Consider the following 16,878-nt stretch of genomic DNA (forward strand, 5'->3'; position numbering starts at 1 on the left):
TTGAGTGTTTAAGGTGTGTTTTGAAGTGATTTTGAAAACGATAAAAATGGTTTTAACAATTTGAAAATCACTCCAAAATCTGAACTAAATAATTAAAAAATTGAATATACATAAACTAAATTGTTATTTTCGTAAAAGTGTTGGGAGTAAAAATGTTTTTTTAACCCACTATTAACTATAAATAAATGAGAGACTTTTCTCCACAACTGGGAAAAACAATTTTCTTTATTAGTTATCTTTTATATTAAAAAAAATCTTTTTATTCAATAATTAATTTCATTCAATGGCCTCTTTATGGCTTAGAAAAATGCAAAATGGACACCCATCCCTAATATTTAAAATCATTTTAATGGCGTTTCCTTTTTCCTTTCTTTCCTTTACCATGCAATTTCATATGGTATTTTTAAATTATATTTAATGGTAATATCTCTTCTTTAAAAAAAAAAATAAAAGGTAATATCGAAATTAACATTGTTTTTCCTTAAATTTAAAGACATGTTGACGATTAAGGAAAAAAATGGCAGTATAGTACTTCCTTTGGAATTTTAACAAACATTATTGATAAATGTATATATAAATATAATGGTACTGATAATTATCTTGAGATTTAAAATGAAAAAATAGTGAATAATTGATTGAAACATTATGAAAATAAAAAATTATAGAGGTTTGAACGTGGATAAAAATTAATTACGCGATGAATTGGTTGTTGTAATATTTAGTCAAGTCTAATCACTATTGCTCGAAAAAAAACCATTTGTTGGAAAATAATAAACATACAAAATGTGCAATAATGGGAAAAAAGAAGGTGCAACAGGAAGTGTGAAATACTTCTTTAATTAATAATTATCTAATTAATGATATCAAGTGTTTTTAATTTTCTAATATGTTCAAAATTAATTTTTTTTTGTAATTACAAATGCAAAACAAAATAGTTTTCCACTTTGAAATTTCAAAATCTTTTAAGCGAGTAACTAGACGTTATTAATTGAATATTGTCATTGGTTATTTATATTTTAAAAGAATACTAGAGGGAAATAAGTGTAATAAACAATTTTTTTTTTCTTAATTACAAAATTTGTGTGTCAATAAGCTTTAAAAGTTGCCATTAGTCTCAAAGTTTGATATTTTTACAACTTTAAAGATTTACTAGATATAAATTTAAAATTTTAGAGTGTCTATCATATATAAAAATTTAAGTTCATATCTAATGAGATCAATTGATTTTTCTATCATTGTGAACTTATAAGATATATTTGATACTTGTAAGAGTTTAAAAACAAAGTAAACATAAATTTCAAAAGTTTAAGAACTAAACTTGTAATTTAACCTTTTTTTTTCCTAAAAATAGTAGATTCTTTTTGTCTTTTGAAAAAAAACTTCAATAAACAACAAGTCAAATCAACCTTCTTTGTCGAAGAGAGCTAGCTGGGAGAACCAATCCAGGATAAAAGGAGAATTCCCAACAACATCTTTAGAACTAGAAGAAGAATTAGAAACAAAACAGCTCCCAATTATCCCAAAACATCATCACGCGAGCCCGACGATGGGCCAACACATTCGCATAATCTGAACGCCAAACAAAAGAGTACCTGAATCGACATGGCCCAAACCCTAATTTCCTCAACAAAACTAGACAACTCTGAAAAATCTAGATTGTTGCGAGAAATGACACCGATAAGGTCTCAGCAATCTGACTCTACAATAACAAAGGAATGAGATCCGACCACAACCACTCATAGAAGAAAATCACCCTCCTAATAACAACAAGGCTTCAAGGATCTTAACGAGCCATTTCATACGAAATCTTTCATAACCCGCCATAAAATTTGGTTTTGTTGTTAAGAGAAATTAGTTATAAGTTACTTTTCATACACACACATACAATTTTTTTTCCAATTTAATTATTGTAGAGGTGTATATTATTAATCAATGACCTTTGACATCGGTAATTTGTGTCTTCCAATAACACATACATCACTTTAATTATTCATTATTAATGCGAATATAAAAAATAATTATCAAATTTTAAACACATATTTTTTTTAAAAAAATCTATATTGAAGAAGACTTGAATTATAGGGAAAAAAAAATAAATTGACGATTATTTTTCTTATCGATATAAAAATGAGTTGCCACTAGAAAATTCCACAAGATTTTTGTTTGTACATATTATATTCAACATATCTCTCGTCCATCCTCATTCACATATTTACTATAAGATAACAACAAATTACTTTGTAGAAAAAATGACGCAAACGCAAATTCCTGAACTGTGGCCCACACTATTTAATTTATTTTTAAAGTTGGAAGCATAAGCGGCAAGTTCAACTTTTCTAGTTTCTAACTTTCACCTTTAAAATTTTAATAATAAAAGCAAGGCCTATGAGGATTTTTTTAAAAAAAAATAATATGTAAGGTAGAAAAACAACCTTCAAATATGTTTGAGTTATATTTATTTTAGTTTGGTCTATGAAGTTTAAAAAATAGACATCATTACGAATTACCATATATATATTAAGAGTGTTTAAAAAATTCAATGACCTAAAGAACCGGTCCTAACTCAATTAGAACAGTTTGGATTGAATTATCATCGAGTTAGTTTAAAAAATGTAAAATTTGTGGGTTGGGTTGGTTCATGGGTTAACCTAAAATAACTCAAGCAAACTCCAACTAACATGAATTTATTATTCATTTTAGAAAATAATTTTTTTAATACAATTATATATACATATATTTATTTTTATTTTATTTAATTCATGATTTTTTTGAATAATTTACTTTCTAACGGCTCTAAAAATAGATAGCACTTTGGAAAGAAAATTTTTACAATATAAATTGAAATCGAGTGGTTAATCTTAATACAACAATTAAATAAATTTGTTTACATATCAACACCCTTGAACACTCTTTGTCCTTTGATTTTAACAAGTTTCTTTACTTTGTTTTTGTTTAACTTCAAAATTAAAATTACATCATCACAAGTTCAATCCTTAAATAAAATCAACATAATTTTTTCCTCCCCTGTCCCGTCCCTTCCCTCATCCTTGATGATACTGTTAGGGAGTAGGTGGTTGCAGTTTCTTGTCTTTGCTTCAAAAAAAAAAAAACTAAAAAATATAACATCATCCAAAAATGCTATCTAAGGTTTTCTTTTATTTATTGCATTAACCCATCTTCTTAAATCAAAGGCTTGTATGAATTGGTTACATTACAACAAATAACTAACTTATGCAAATTTCTTTTAAAACGCCATAGTTTGATTTTAAAAGGAGGTTGCGTGTGTCATTACTTCTAAAGTGTAGCATTTGATTATATGAATTTTAGTTAGGGTGGTAGGGATATAGTTCACACTTATATGGATTGCCAATTAATAATGAATACATAAGTGACACTAAGGTTAGTTTAGATATGAGATAGATATGGTTCAATTACCTGAGTGAGAGAAGGATTGACATTAAAGTGTGATCTTTTACAAGCAAAACTTGAGTAACATATTTTTCAACATGTCTTGTATTTGTCTGCAACATGTTTCATATCGTGCAGATTTTGCCTGGAGATTTTTTTCTTTATATGTTGATATGTGTAGTGCACATTTGCTTGTTTGTTTTCCTATCCTCAGTAACATATTTTGCAATATGTCATGCCTTCCTTTTCTTATATAGATTATTTTTTCATTCCTTGAAGATCTTCTCAAGGTTAAAGCCTATATATATATATATATAATTATAGTATATTGCTGTGGTTTTGTTTAATTTAAGGGTTGACCCTTTACTAGAAAAATTGTGTGAGTGAGAGTTTGGAGCTTAGGGATTGTCTAAGCCCCAATCTTTATGTGTTGTGATTTAAAAACTTTGTATTTCCTGCTGAGGGTCTTTCGAGCAGCATTAGGCTTTGACTGTATGTTTGTGAGTGTACAAATCATCATCGGGAGCAAATGAGAACTTAGGAATGGGTTTTAATATTCTCACCCGAGTGGAGCTCAAACAAAACTCTTTGGAAAAGCTGTCTAATGAAGGTAGGGAATCTCAGCACAGAGCTAAGTATGTATAATGAGGGATCGTTGATAGCAAAAGCTTGAGAAGCTTTAATTGTGGAAGTGAGGAGAGCTCAAACTTAGGGGGAGCCTAAGTTGAAACTAAAGAGTAAAATATACATGAGTCACTAAAGAGAGAGTCTATCAGATAAACACTTTTTTGTACTTACTAAACTCTTTATATATTGAAGTTTATTTCCATCGGGTACACAACCTCCCAAAGGTAGGTGATAATACATCGAACTAGGTTATCAATTTCTATGTCATTCTATTTCTATTCGTTTCTAGGTTGTCTTCTTGTCATCCATACAATTTACGCCATTGTATATAACTTGTATTGTTTTATATAAGACTCATCTATGTTTTTACAGATGATTGTATTTTCTCATTGAATATTTGCAATACGTACACAACTAGTTAAAGTAAAAACCCCTGCACAAAAGTTTAAATAAAATATGAAACTAATAATGAATTTTAAGACACTGTTTGGTAACCATTTGGTTTTTTGTTTTTATTTTTGAAAATTAAACCTATCTCATCCACATTTTTTGTAATAATTTGCATATTTCTTAAGTACAATTGATGAATTCTTAGTCAAATTCAAAAAACAAAAACAACTTTTGGCAGCGACCTTTTTTGTTCTAAATAATTGGCTTGGTTTTTTAAACCATTGATGAAAAATAAATAACAAAGGAAGAAAAATTGGAGATAGAACTGGTGTCTATCGACTTAATTTTAAAAAATAAAAATAAAAGACAAAATAATTATCAAACGAGACCTAAAATTTCGAAAAATCATTTGGAGAAAGTGAGTGAATAAAAACCTGTTATTGTGTGGGTCTAGAGGCCTCATAGTAATTTTTTTTTTCTTCGAGCGCATATTAGACCTTTTCAAATCAATATGATGGAAAGGAAACAAAACAATTAACTTTTTTTTGGTTAAAATTCTTCCAAAACAAAATTTCCTATTTTAAATAAGATAGTTTAAATTTAAGGTTGTTTTCAAATATAAAAACATGAACTAAATTTTTTTAAAAAATATAACAAAATTTCAGAATCTATTAATGATAGCTTATAGACTTCTATCAATGTCTATCAATGACAATGATAGACACTGATGATACAAGTCTATCAGTGTTTATCAATATCTATCATTGATAGATTATAAAATTTTGTTATATTTTGTAAATATTTTCAGTAGTTTTACCATTTCAAATAATTTCCTTTAAATTTAACCTATCAGTTTTCTAATTTAAGTAAAAATAAACATGCAAGTAAGTCATCTAACAGTAAAATAAGTATATTGACCATTTAGAACCATCATTTAAACTGGACCGAAAGTGTCCATCTTTACATGAATCAAATGGATCCTTCAAACCTAACGACCAAAAGTATATTTTTTCCTAAAAAATGTATTTACTTATTTTGGGTTGCATATTTCAATTTCATAGTAATTTTGGTTACCATGTTTTCAAAATCATTACATGTTGTCTCCCTACTTTCAAATGTTTAAAAATATTTTATTATTATTATTTTTTAAAAATATATTTTAAAAATAGTTCCTGTATGTTGATTTTTTATGATAGAATTTAATTTTAGGTTTATGGAAAATATAGAGAATAAAATCAAACCATTAAATGTACATAGAAAATATTATTGCGTTGAACTGGTCAATATATCATGACATAATTTAACCGTGAAAGTTCCATTAATTTGAAAATTGTGATGGTTCACATTTTTACAATGGAAAACTTAAAAAATAATTGAATGGATCTATATAAGTAGTGAACTCCAAAAGTTATAGACAACACATTTTCTTTTTATTTTTTTTCCATCAAAATAGTGATCAAACTTTTAATATTAAACAAAATGTCTCATCTATTATTAACAGAGTGTAGCTCGATTAAGGTATGGTAAATACTAATGATTAAGACCTTGTTTGATAACTATTTAATTTTTTTTTTTTTTTAAAAATTAAGTCGGTAGACACTACTTTTGTCTCCAAATTTCTTTTTTGTTATTTACTTTTCACCAGTGGTTTAAAAATAAAAAATAAAAAAAATAACTTTTAAAAACTTGATTTTGTTTTTTAAATTTGGCTAAAAATTCAACCATCATATTTATGTAAGATGCAAATTATTTTAAGAAATGGGGAGAGAGTAAACTTAATTTCTAAAAACAAAAACAAAAAACTGAGATGGTTATCAAACGAGGCGTGAGAGATCCATGGTTTAGTTTTCCACTCGTATAGTACTGAAAAAACCCTTTGACTTTGTTTGATTAATCGATTGATTTTTTATTTTTTAGTTTTTAAAAACTAAGTATATAAACATCACTAAATTTATTATTTTGTAATCTACTTTTGACCAATGTTTTAAAAAATCAAGTCAAATTTTGAAAATTAAAAAGAAAAATTAATTTTTAATTTTTGTTTTTGTCTTGAAATTTAATTAAGAAATCTACTCTTTTATTTAAAAAAAGATGCAAATCAATATAAAAAATTGAGAAAAAATTGACTTAATTTCTTTAAAAAACGGAATAATACCTTTTTCGTCTCTAAGTTTTGGTTCTAATTTCTATTTTGGTCCCTAAGTTTTAAAATGTTACACATTTAGTCATTAAGTTTTGAGTTTTGTTTCAACTTAGTCCCTAAATTTCAAAATGTTACAATTTTACCCTTGAGATTCATATTTTGTTTCAATTTGGTCTATGAATTTCAATATTTTACATTTTTAATCTCAAATTTTCATTAAATACTTACTTTCAATTATCGACGTCAATTTTTATTAAATTAATTAAAAATAATTAGAAGTGAAAATTTAAATTTAATTTTAAAAGTGATAAAAATAGTGAAATTTAATTAATTATAATTCTAAAATTTTTAATTTATTTATATCAATTAATTCCAAAAGAAAAAAAAAGTGGGTATTTAAAGAAAAATTGAGGTTAAAAGTGTAAACCTCGAGACATATGGACCAAATTGAAGCAAATTCAAATGTCAAGGGTAAAATTATAGCCGGTTGAAACCTAGAGACTAAATTAAAATTAAACTCAAAATTTAAAGACTAAATGTGTAATATTTTGAAATTTAAGGACTAAAAAAAAATTAGACGGAAACAAAAAAACTATTTTTTCAAAAAGAACAAAAATCAAATGACTATGACTATCGACCCTACATTAGTTGAGTTAGTTTTCCTTTCCATAGTTGCATGACAATGAATTGATACTTTTAATTTACCTGATTCGGTTAACTAATTATATTCGGTTTAAGGAAATAAATGTTTAGGTTTTAGGTACGTAAAAAGAAAAAAAGAAAAAGAAAAAAAACTACAAGTGGTGCAGCTTTACCAAATCACAAGGACCAATGACGAAATTGAAAATAAGTTCAACGTCTAAAATTGAGGATTGTAAAAATTTTGGGACCAAAACAATTAGATATGAAAGTTACAACAAAAAAATGCCACCAAGAACTTAGTTGAATTGGTCAAAGCATATATTTTCTATCCACAAGTAATTTACCTATAATAAAGTTATAACCTTTCAAATTAAATAACTAGTTTAGTATTAATATCTCGTTTGATAACTATTTTTAAAAATTAAATTACATCATACTTTTTGGAAAAAAAAATAGACCTTAGAACTTGAGGTCGAGCCACGAACAAAATACAACCACAAGAATTATAACGTATAAGATAGAAAAATAGACAAATTAAATTCACTCGAATACCTCTAAAACACACCTCGAGAAAAACAAATCCCTTAATGGAGGTCGAAAGTCGCTTAGAAAAACAGAGAAACACATCAGACGGAACAACCTTGACAAATTGCCTTAGAGGGCACATGCAACACCATGGACTCGCCTCCAAATATAGTAGATGACAATATACCATACTACTTTCCGTCGTAGGTGATTGATTGCACTAAAATGATAAATTCGGTCAAGTTCCTTGTCCCATTGAGATATCTTTTGGCAACAATCACTCCATGAGAGCACATTCCCACGTAGCCTGTCTAAATGGGCAACCAAAGAATAAATGATCTTGAGACTTGCTCCCTCCAATGCAAATAACACAATCATTGGGGATATTTGAATACTAGTAACTAATACGATAATGTATTTGTAACTACAATAAACCAAATTATGAAAAAATGTCTTAAAATATTACCTCCAACCAAAAGGTGACCAAATTGATGAGCTATATTACTTTCACCAAGCCAAGTTTTAAAAACTTAAAAAAGTCTATCCTATTTAGAGAACATTTGATTTTTGAAATTAAGTCTACTTTCTCTCAATTTCTTGCAATGTTTTACATATTTCCAAAGTAAAAGAGTTAAATTTTTAGTCAAATTCTAAAAACAATAATAAGTTTTTGAAAACTATTTTTCTTTGTTTTAATTTTAAAAAATTGGCTTCTTTTTTTAGAAAATTGGCAAAAAGTAGACAATGAAACCGAAAATTTAGAGAGAAAAAGAATGTTTATAGGTTCAATTTTAAAGAAAACAAAAATAAAAAGCTAATTAGTTATCACATGAAAGAGTAGTTTTTAGAAACTTGTTTTTATTGTTTTGAATTTAGTCAAGATTTTAAATTGTTTAGTTTGAAAATATAAAAACTCTTATAAAGAAGGTGTAAGAAAATTTGCATCTATTAAATCCATGAATGTATAATTTTATTATTCATAACCCTCTAAACTTTTCAGTTTAGAAAAAAAAAACCAAAATTAATTAATGTAGAAGATATAAATTTCAACTTTATGTGAAATGATATTATCTTTTATAATTAAAATCAGGGAACTTATTTAGAATTTAAAATTAAGATAGAAAGTGACAAGGGGAATTTAGGGGAGGCGCGTGACAATGGTGAAAAAGGCGCGTGGGTCTGAAACAGAATTCAGAGCAGCATCGGAGCTCCATAATAGCAACAGTACCTATCATCATCATCATCATCTTCTTCTTCTTCCCCTGCCATTTCTCATTCTTCAAAACCCCCACTTTCCTTTCCCCCCCATTTCCCCAAATTTCCCATTCTCAAAATCTCTACAATGGCTTCCTTCTTCTTCCTCTCTCACCCCTTTTGACCTTACTCTCTCTGCACCAGCTATGGTGTCTATGAAATGAAGGACCGCCAACGCTGGCAGCCTGAAGAAGACGCTCTCCTTCGAGCCTACGTCAAACAATATGGCCCCAAAGAATGGAATCTCATCTCTCAGCGTATGCCTAACCCTCTCCATCGCGATCCTAAATCCTGCCTTGAGCGCTGGAAGAATTACCTCAAACCTGGCTTGAAGAAAGGCTCTCTTTCCCCTGAAGAGCAGTCTCTTGTTATCTCTCTTCAGGCTAAGTACGGTAACAAGTGGAAGAAGATCGCCGCCGAGGTCCCCGGTCGTACCCCTAAGCGTCTCGGCAAGTGGTGGGAGGTTTTTAAAGAGAAACAGCTTAAGCAGTTGCAGAAGGCGCAGAACTTAACTCAGAGGCGCGATTATCAAACCTCTGCCGTCGACGGGAATATTATTCCCATTGCTGCTGGTGTTTCTTCCCCTGAGAAAGCGCTTCAAGGTCCTTACGACCATATTTTGGAGACCTTCGCTGAGAAATACGTTCAGCCTAAGCTTTACGCCGCCGCCACTGCCGCTGCGTTTCAATCTCCTCATCCGCCTCCGCCTCCGTCGCCCTTGGCTAACGTTATGCCTCGTCTTCCCATCCCTGACGCGGATCCGGTTCTTTCTCTTGGATCGGTTAGCTCTACGACGTCTACTTCCACCGTTCTTCCTCTCTGGATGAATGTTAACTCCACCAGTACTGCTTCTTCTTCCACTTCCTCAACCACCCCGTCGCCGTCGGTGAGTCTCACGCTATCTCCTTCCGAACCAGCCTCTCTGGACTTGGAAGTGAACCGGATCGGAGCTCTAGTTCAGTACTGTAAAGAGATGGAAGAAGGGCGGCAGAGTTGGGTTCAGCATAAGAAGGAAGCGACATGGAGACTGAATCGATTAGAGCAGCAACTGGAGTCGGAGAAAGCGAGGAAGAAAAGAGAGAAGATGGAGGAGATGGAAGCGAAAATACAGAGGTTAAGAGAGGAAGAAAGGGCTTATTTGGGTCGAATCGAGAGCGATTACAGAGAGCAGTTGAATGCTCTGCAAAGAGATGCAGATTGTAAAGAGGCGAAGCTGATGGAAGCTTGGTGCAGTAAGCATGCGAAATTGACGAAGCTTGTGGAGAAAATTGGAGTTCAAGGACATGGGTTGGTGGTTGTTTCTGCTAATTCGAAGGATATCGGCCATTGAAGCTCTGCTTCCATGGTGGTGGGAGTTAATTGCAGGTTAGTTTCTCTCTGTACCTGGTTTTACACAGACTGTTTTTTTCTTTGTTGGGAACAATTAGATAAAATTAAGGAAGAAGAAGATTAAAAGTAAGTAATAAAAAGATGAAAAACTCATCTCTCTCTCTCTCTCTCTATCTTCCATTCCAATGGGGCTTCTCCTCAATTTGCTTTTTCTAGTTCTTGTTCTTCATAACATTGATCATATTATTAATTAATAAAATTAAATTCTAGGTGACTGCCATATTCTTATCTTTAGTCTTGTGAATAATCTGTCTGAATTGGCCTGGTGTTGATACATTACAACCATATGAGAATTAATCATCAAAATTGTTAAAAAAAAGTGTACTTTTTTGTTAGTACAATAATTGTGAAAATGGGATAAAGATCCAACCTCTCCAACTCGAAGAGAGAGTATGCTTTGGATTATTAAAATTGGAATCAATCGAGGAGGTTGTGTATAGTTTTGAATCTTTCATCAATTGGTCAAGAGTATATATATTATTTCAACGAAGCACGTCTTGAGAGGTTATAGTGTCTAACACAATCACTAAGAATTTTTTTAGAATACCATTTTAGTTATTGTACATGAAGATTTGTTGAAACCTATGTAGTACATCATGAGTTATTATTTTCACATTAATAGTTAGTTGTTGAACTGATTTAGCAATTATATATCAAGGGAATAAAACTTGCATATTCCTTTAGGAAAAAAGAGAACTTACGGTATTGGAAATAATGTCATTTATATAACTATAACACACTCTAGTAAAAGAGACTCTAACTGAAATTGATTAAATATTGTTTTATATTTGAGCATTTGATTGCATGTATTGGGATGGCTGATATCTGATTCTTTATGCCACTGATTTGACTCTATGAGTGGACTTCCAACCAGCCATTCTAGTACAACTTTTTATACCTCAATGAAATCATACTTTAAAACAATACTTTGTGTGCTAATACAATGTTGAACTGATTTTGCAATAACTAAGAAGTAATATGGTAGCCAATAAAAGTAAGGAAAATGTTTAGGTGCAGTTGCCAAGTGTCAATTTTGTTTTTTTAAATAATATTTTTTTCTTTATGGTAAAAAAAATGAGGAGGAAATAACATTGTAATTGTTTCAACACAACTTTTTGAATCAATTTGTTATATCATCTTAAATCACCTATTGATCTAAAAGTTTAAGTTGATGGATGAAAGTAAATTTAATTTTATCATCTAATAGGTTATGAAAATGGTACTTTAGGATTCCCCAAGCTAGTACAATGGAGGTTTTTCTCAATTACAATATGATTCTATAGTAAAAATAATTGTGCTTTCAACTTTGAAATTCCCTACTCCATAATGATATTTTTTGCTGCCAAGGTATTGAGAATACTCATCAAGCAAAGGAAACAAAGGTTACCTGTGTTTAAAATGTGATTATCTATCCCATGTAAGAGGCGATCATGATAGACAGAACCGAAGGCGATCGGTTGGAGAAGAGGAGGGGTTCAGTCGATATTAGTTTGAGAAAAATCCAAACTAACATTTTTTTAGAAAATTTAAATTGATCAAAATCAACCGATTGATGGCCGATTTGTACTCCTCAACAATCGGGGTAGTTTGATCATTTACTAAATCAACCATAGTCAAATCAGTGGCAATTTGGTGGGAAAATCGATTCTAACCGACTGCTACATACCCCTACCACGTATTACTAAGAATGCATAGCCAAGCACTCATATATCTATAAACAATCTGAATTCTCAAGCAACACTAATAACATAGAGCCGAAATGAACATGGTTCAATTGACATACGAATGTGTTAGTTGTCAAGAGGTTTGCGGTTCGAATTTTCTATCTCGTATTGTACCAAAAAGAAATAGAGGTAATTACATGAAAAGTTAATATAGAGAAACTTGGGGCAATGCCAATTAGAATGCTTTTAGTGTAAATGCTTTTGGTGAAATTAATATACGAAAAGTGAGAGAAATAGTTTGAAATTTGTGTGAACATTGTGTACAATGAGGCCAACAGTACAACCTAATATCAAATTTGTGATTGGGCTTAGATTAACCTTCGATCACCAAATTGATTTTGATCCTTTCATTCCCGAAAACCGGTAATTAATATCAATATTTAATAAATATCTCTAATGAATAAAATTTTAAAATATTTAATTTTTTTCCTTATCAACATCATTTTTTAATTTTCACTTTATTTTTGTTATTTAATAACTGCAATTGATATTCATTTAAAGATACGGGTCTTTTTAAATATAAAAATATTTAAAAATGTTTACACTTTTTAGTAAAAAGTTCCAAAAGTACAACCACTTTCAAAACTTTTTCCTATAAAATATAGATAATTTTGAGGTTTTTTCCATTTATAAGAATTTCCCTTAAAGATATTTCAAATTAATATTTTCTTTATTTGAGTTTTTTTTTTTTTAAAAAAAAAAAATTCTTACATATCCCTACCTAAAGATTGATTACATCTTCATTGAGATTTTAAGTATATGTTGAACATACTAGTAATATATTGTAAAATACAAATAAACATTGCATATACCATAATTTATTTTTTGGTGTATTTACAAATGTACTAGAAAATGTAAATATATATCGTATATATATTGTTCGGTATGTAAGATGATATATTATACAAATTGTTTTATTCATGTATTATCAAATGTAACCTGGTTTATTTTTATAAAATCAAAATAGATAGTGTTGTACATAATATATACATTGTTTTCTCCTTCAAAACTTCTTGTTGATTGTTGTTTTCATTAAGAGGGCGATAAATTTTCAAATTTTGTAGAAACTTTCCTTACTTGTAAATGTAACCGTTTTTCATAATCGTAAAAAACTGCTTATTTTGGTATTACTATTATCTATATGTACATACATATATAGAAAAACTTAATGGTAAAAGGGCTGGAAGTTCATAACGGAAATTTTTTTTTCCCGTGAGAAATCTGATGCCTGCAAATTGGGATGAGGACGGAGACGGAAAAGTCTTTCCCATCCCGTTAGACTTATTTATTATATAGAAAACCCATTAGATCTAAGTTTAGCCATCCTCGCAATTTCAGGAAATGACAACCTTTCTCTATCTATAGAGTCTTGGTACGTAGGCCTTATGTGGAATGGGCCTTAATTGCAGCTTATTTGGGCTTTAGCCAAAAAGTTTGGATCTAAGTCCAACCTTGATGTAGCATATAATGGAAAATTGTAAGATAGCAACAAATGAGGATTTGTTTGAATACATAACACAAATTGGAGATAATAGGATTGATGGTAAATCGTGTACAAGGCACGTGGGTGACATTTTGATGATATTTAGATTGTTGTCAGTTGATTCGTATATCTGGAATATTAAATATAATGTAAGTGTAGAGCTCGATTAATAACTGAAATATAACTACATGTACATGGAGATATTCATTAATAATCGAGATATAAATACAGTATAATTGGAAAGCTTGATTAATAACCAAATTAATCAGATTATAATCTAACAAATTCGATTTCCAAACTAAAAATGAACGTAATTATGTAATTTTCGCCCTCATTTAGAATTTGAATTTATTTTTTAATATTCAAAGTAGATTTTGATAAATACTTTATGAATGGATTCAAAATAAACCAATTTATTCCCCCTTTTTTTTTCCTAATTGATTCAAATTAGTTAGGAATTTAAACTAATCTAAATTTAGATATATAATGTAATTGTAGTGTAAAGTTAAATAGTTTATTTCCATCCATTCAAATTTAATTAGGGATTTTGTCTTTGTTACTTGTTTTTGGAATAAGTGGTGGGTTGGATAAAATCAAAATTTGGCTTAGTTTGGATTTAATAGATGTTTGATATCTAATAAATTATATTTACAATAGATTAAATTTAAATATTTTAGTTTTCAAAATTTTGAAGGCGAGTTTCATAATTTTAGAAGTTTAATGTAATTTCTTTTGATTTTGGATTTTTAGAGGAGAAGATAATTATTTTATTAAAATATGAAAAAGATGTATAGATATTTGGAATTTAAGATGAAAAAGAAAATTTTCCCTTATATATGTGTATGTACGTAAGTACGTATTTTTAAATAAGTTACAGTTAAAATAGTTTTTTTTTTTTGGTAAAAAAGAAACCTTAAGTTTTAGGTTACTAGCGCCCCACAAAGCCGCTTCCAATATATATATTTAAAAAATTATATTTAATTAAGTTTTTGTAAGTTAATATAAAACTAAAAAGAAAAATTAAAGGGAAAAAAAAAAAAAAAAGAAATCTAAGTTTCTACCGTGTCACACAAAGCCACCCCTCTCTTAACGCTGTTGTTTGTGTCATTCTGCTCGACTGCAATCTACCATGAGTCATTGACTGCCTTATGTTGCTTTTGTGCCAAGACTGCCTCCTTCACATTCACCCTCTCCTCATTTTTTTTTTCGATATTTTTTCACATTTATTTACCAGATACCATCGTTACCATCGTCGTACGGTCGTAAGAGGAATCAATATTTAGGTGATATCAAGGTTGTTTTGTAAGATTTTATTAAATTTTTGGTTTTCTATGATATGGTTAGCTTCAATTAAATTTAGGTTTATTTTAAAGTTTGGTAGGAATGTTTTTAACTTCAATACATTTTTTTAATATCTAAGACTTTATTACTTTTAGATTATAAATGTTGTAATATTTAAGTTGAAGAGTTAGACTCGTAATCTTTAAAATTTATTTTTTAGAAATTTATGAGATTAAATATTTTAATTATATCTTTATATATAAAATATCATCATTTTTATTAGAAAATTTTATAATTTTTTTTTAATAAAAAATGTATTGTAAATGATCCATTTAATATATAAAATTTTATTAATGTTGATAATAATATTAGAAGTTTAAAAAAATGAATAAATTAAAAAAAAACGAGAATTTTTTTTTTGCGAGGACCCTGTTGCCCACAAATTTCCCGTGAGGAATCCCGTCCCTATTCTTGAGGAGAATTTTGAAGTAATAGGGAATAAAATAGAGGGCGAAAATGAGGAAGCCTTCTCCGTTCCCATTCAGTGGACATCTCTGTTAGACCTATTTATTTAGACCATATACTATAAAGCCCATTGGATCTAAGTTTAGCCAATCCTCACCCGTCACCATTTCAGGAAATGACAACCTTTCCTATTTATAGTGGTACTTAGGCCTTGTGTGGATTGGGGCTTGATTGGGTTTGAACCAAATTCTTAGACTTCGGCTTATTTGGGCTTTTAACCAAAACGTTTGGATCTAAGTCAACCTTGATGTAGCATATAATGGGGGAAATTGGAGAGTTACTTATGTGATACATTATTTGATTTGTAGGTTTTGATGTCTTTTAATAGTTTGATTTGAGGATACATTTAAATTATATAATTGGTTGGTCTCAAATTTAACCGTAGTTAATGACAATTAATGATGTAAAAGTTTGTGATTGACCAAAAGTTATTGTTTCAAGGAATTGGTTGTGTTTTTTGAACATAAATAGAAAAGAAAAAGAAAAAGAAAAAGAAAAAGAAAAAGAAAAAGAAAAAGAAATCCTTTCCCATCTACTTGCTCAATTATAATTAGGGAAGTTTTGGTCAACGACCTAAAATTTTGGCCCATAATGTTAATGACCCTTTTTTTTTTAAAAAAAAAAGGTCAACTGACCCTTCCCTAACGTCATCACGATATCAGATTACAAGAATTGCCCCTCACGATATTAGTCTCGCTCTCATTTTAATAGATCTCGCTCTCGCTGTCATTCTTCCATCGTGATGTGATTGTTTGTTAGTGTATGAATGATTTGACAATTTTCACGAAATCATTTGTCTAAAATCTCAAATTATTAACACGCCAAACATATAATGATAAATTCTTTAAAATCTAAACTTCATTTGAACTGTGTTTTTTATGAATGGAGTTTTATTGAATAAGGTTTTCTAGAACGAAGTTTTTCCGAACCAAACGGAGTTTTCAAAATGGAATGAACTTTTTTAGAAGCTGGTTTCATTGGTGTTTTTTGGAACGTGGTCTCAAAAAAGGTATGAAAATAGCATAATGAAAGGAGTGTGAGTGAGAGCGATCATTACCAAAAGTACAGGGTTTTGAGTAAAAAAGCAAGAGAGAGCGACAATGAGAGTCACGAGAGCGAGAGCAAGAGAAAGAGACAACGAGAGAGATCCATGTATATTAAACGCTATTTATATGCTTGTACAATTTAATGAAAAATGTTCTCTTGCTTTGTAGGATGATAGAAAAGTGTCTACTCATTCGATACGAAGGTGCTTGGGATGAGAACCAAAATTTGTACATTGGAGGCGAGCTAAATTATTGTGCTTATTACATTGAAGTATGAAGATCTTAAAGCTCACATTCACAGGGTTACAAATGTAAGTTCTTCAGAGTTTGATGTTATCATGAGAGTTAAATATAAGCTTGACTATGAAGCCCCTCCACAGTATATACGGAACGATGGTGATGTTCGCTTCCTTCTTTTCCAGAAGATCTTTGTAGAGTTTA

General features: G+C 29.6%; 1 protein-coding gene across 1 annotated transcript; it reads left to right on the forward strand.

Moving 5' to 3' along the window:
- Positions 1–8,879: 8,879 nt before the first annotated feature.
- On the forward strand, positions 8,880–12,019 carry LOC120092980 (protein rough sheath 2 homolog). Its single transcript, XM_039051262.1, has 2 exons — positions 8,880–10,354; positions 11,726–12,019. The coding sequence occupies exon 1, from the start codon at positions 9,150–9,152 to the stop codon at positions 10,317–10,319; it is 1,170 nt and encodes a 389-aa protein (XP_038907190.1). The 5' UTR covers positions 8,880–9,149; the 3' UTR covers positions 10,320–10,354; positions 11,726–12,019.
- Positions 12,020–16,878: the final 4,859 nt, after the last annotated feature.

The sequence above is a fragment of the Benincasa hispida genome, chromosome 1 (assembly GCF_009727055.1).
Source record: "Benincasa hispida cultivar B227 chromosome 1, ASM972705v1, whole genome shotgun sequence".
Classification (NCBI taxonomy): Eukaryota; Viridiplantae; Streptophyta; class Magnoliopsida; order Cucurbitales; family Cucurbitaceae; genus Benincasa; species Benincasa hispida.

Coding starts and splice junctions, on each gene's coding strand:
- LOC120092980 (XM_039051262.1), top strand. CDS start 9,150: ATGAAGGACCGCCAACGCTGGCAGCCTGAAGAAGACGCTCTCCTTCGA.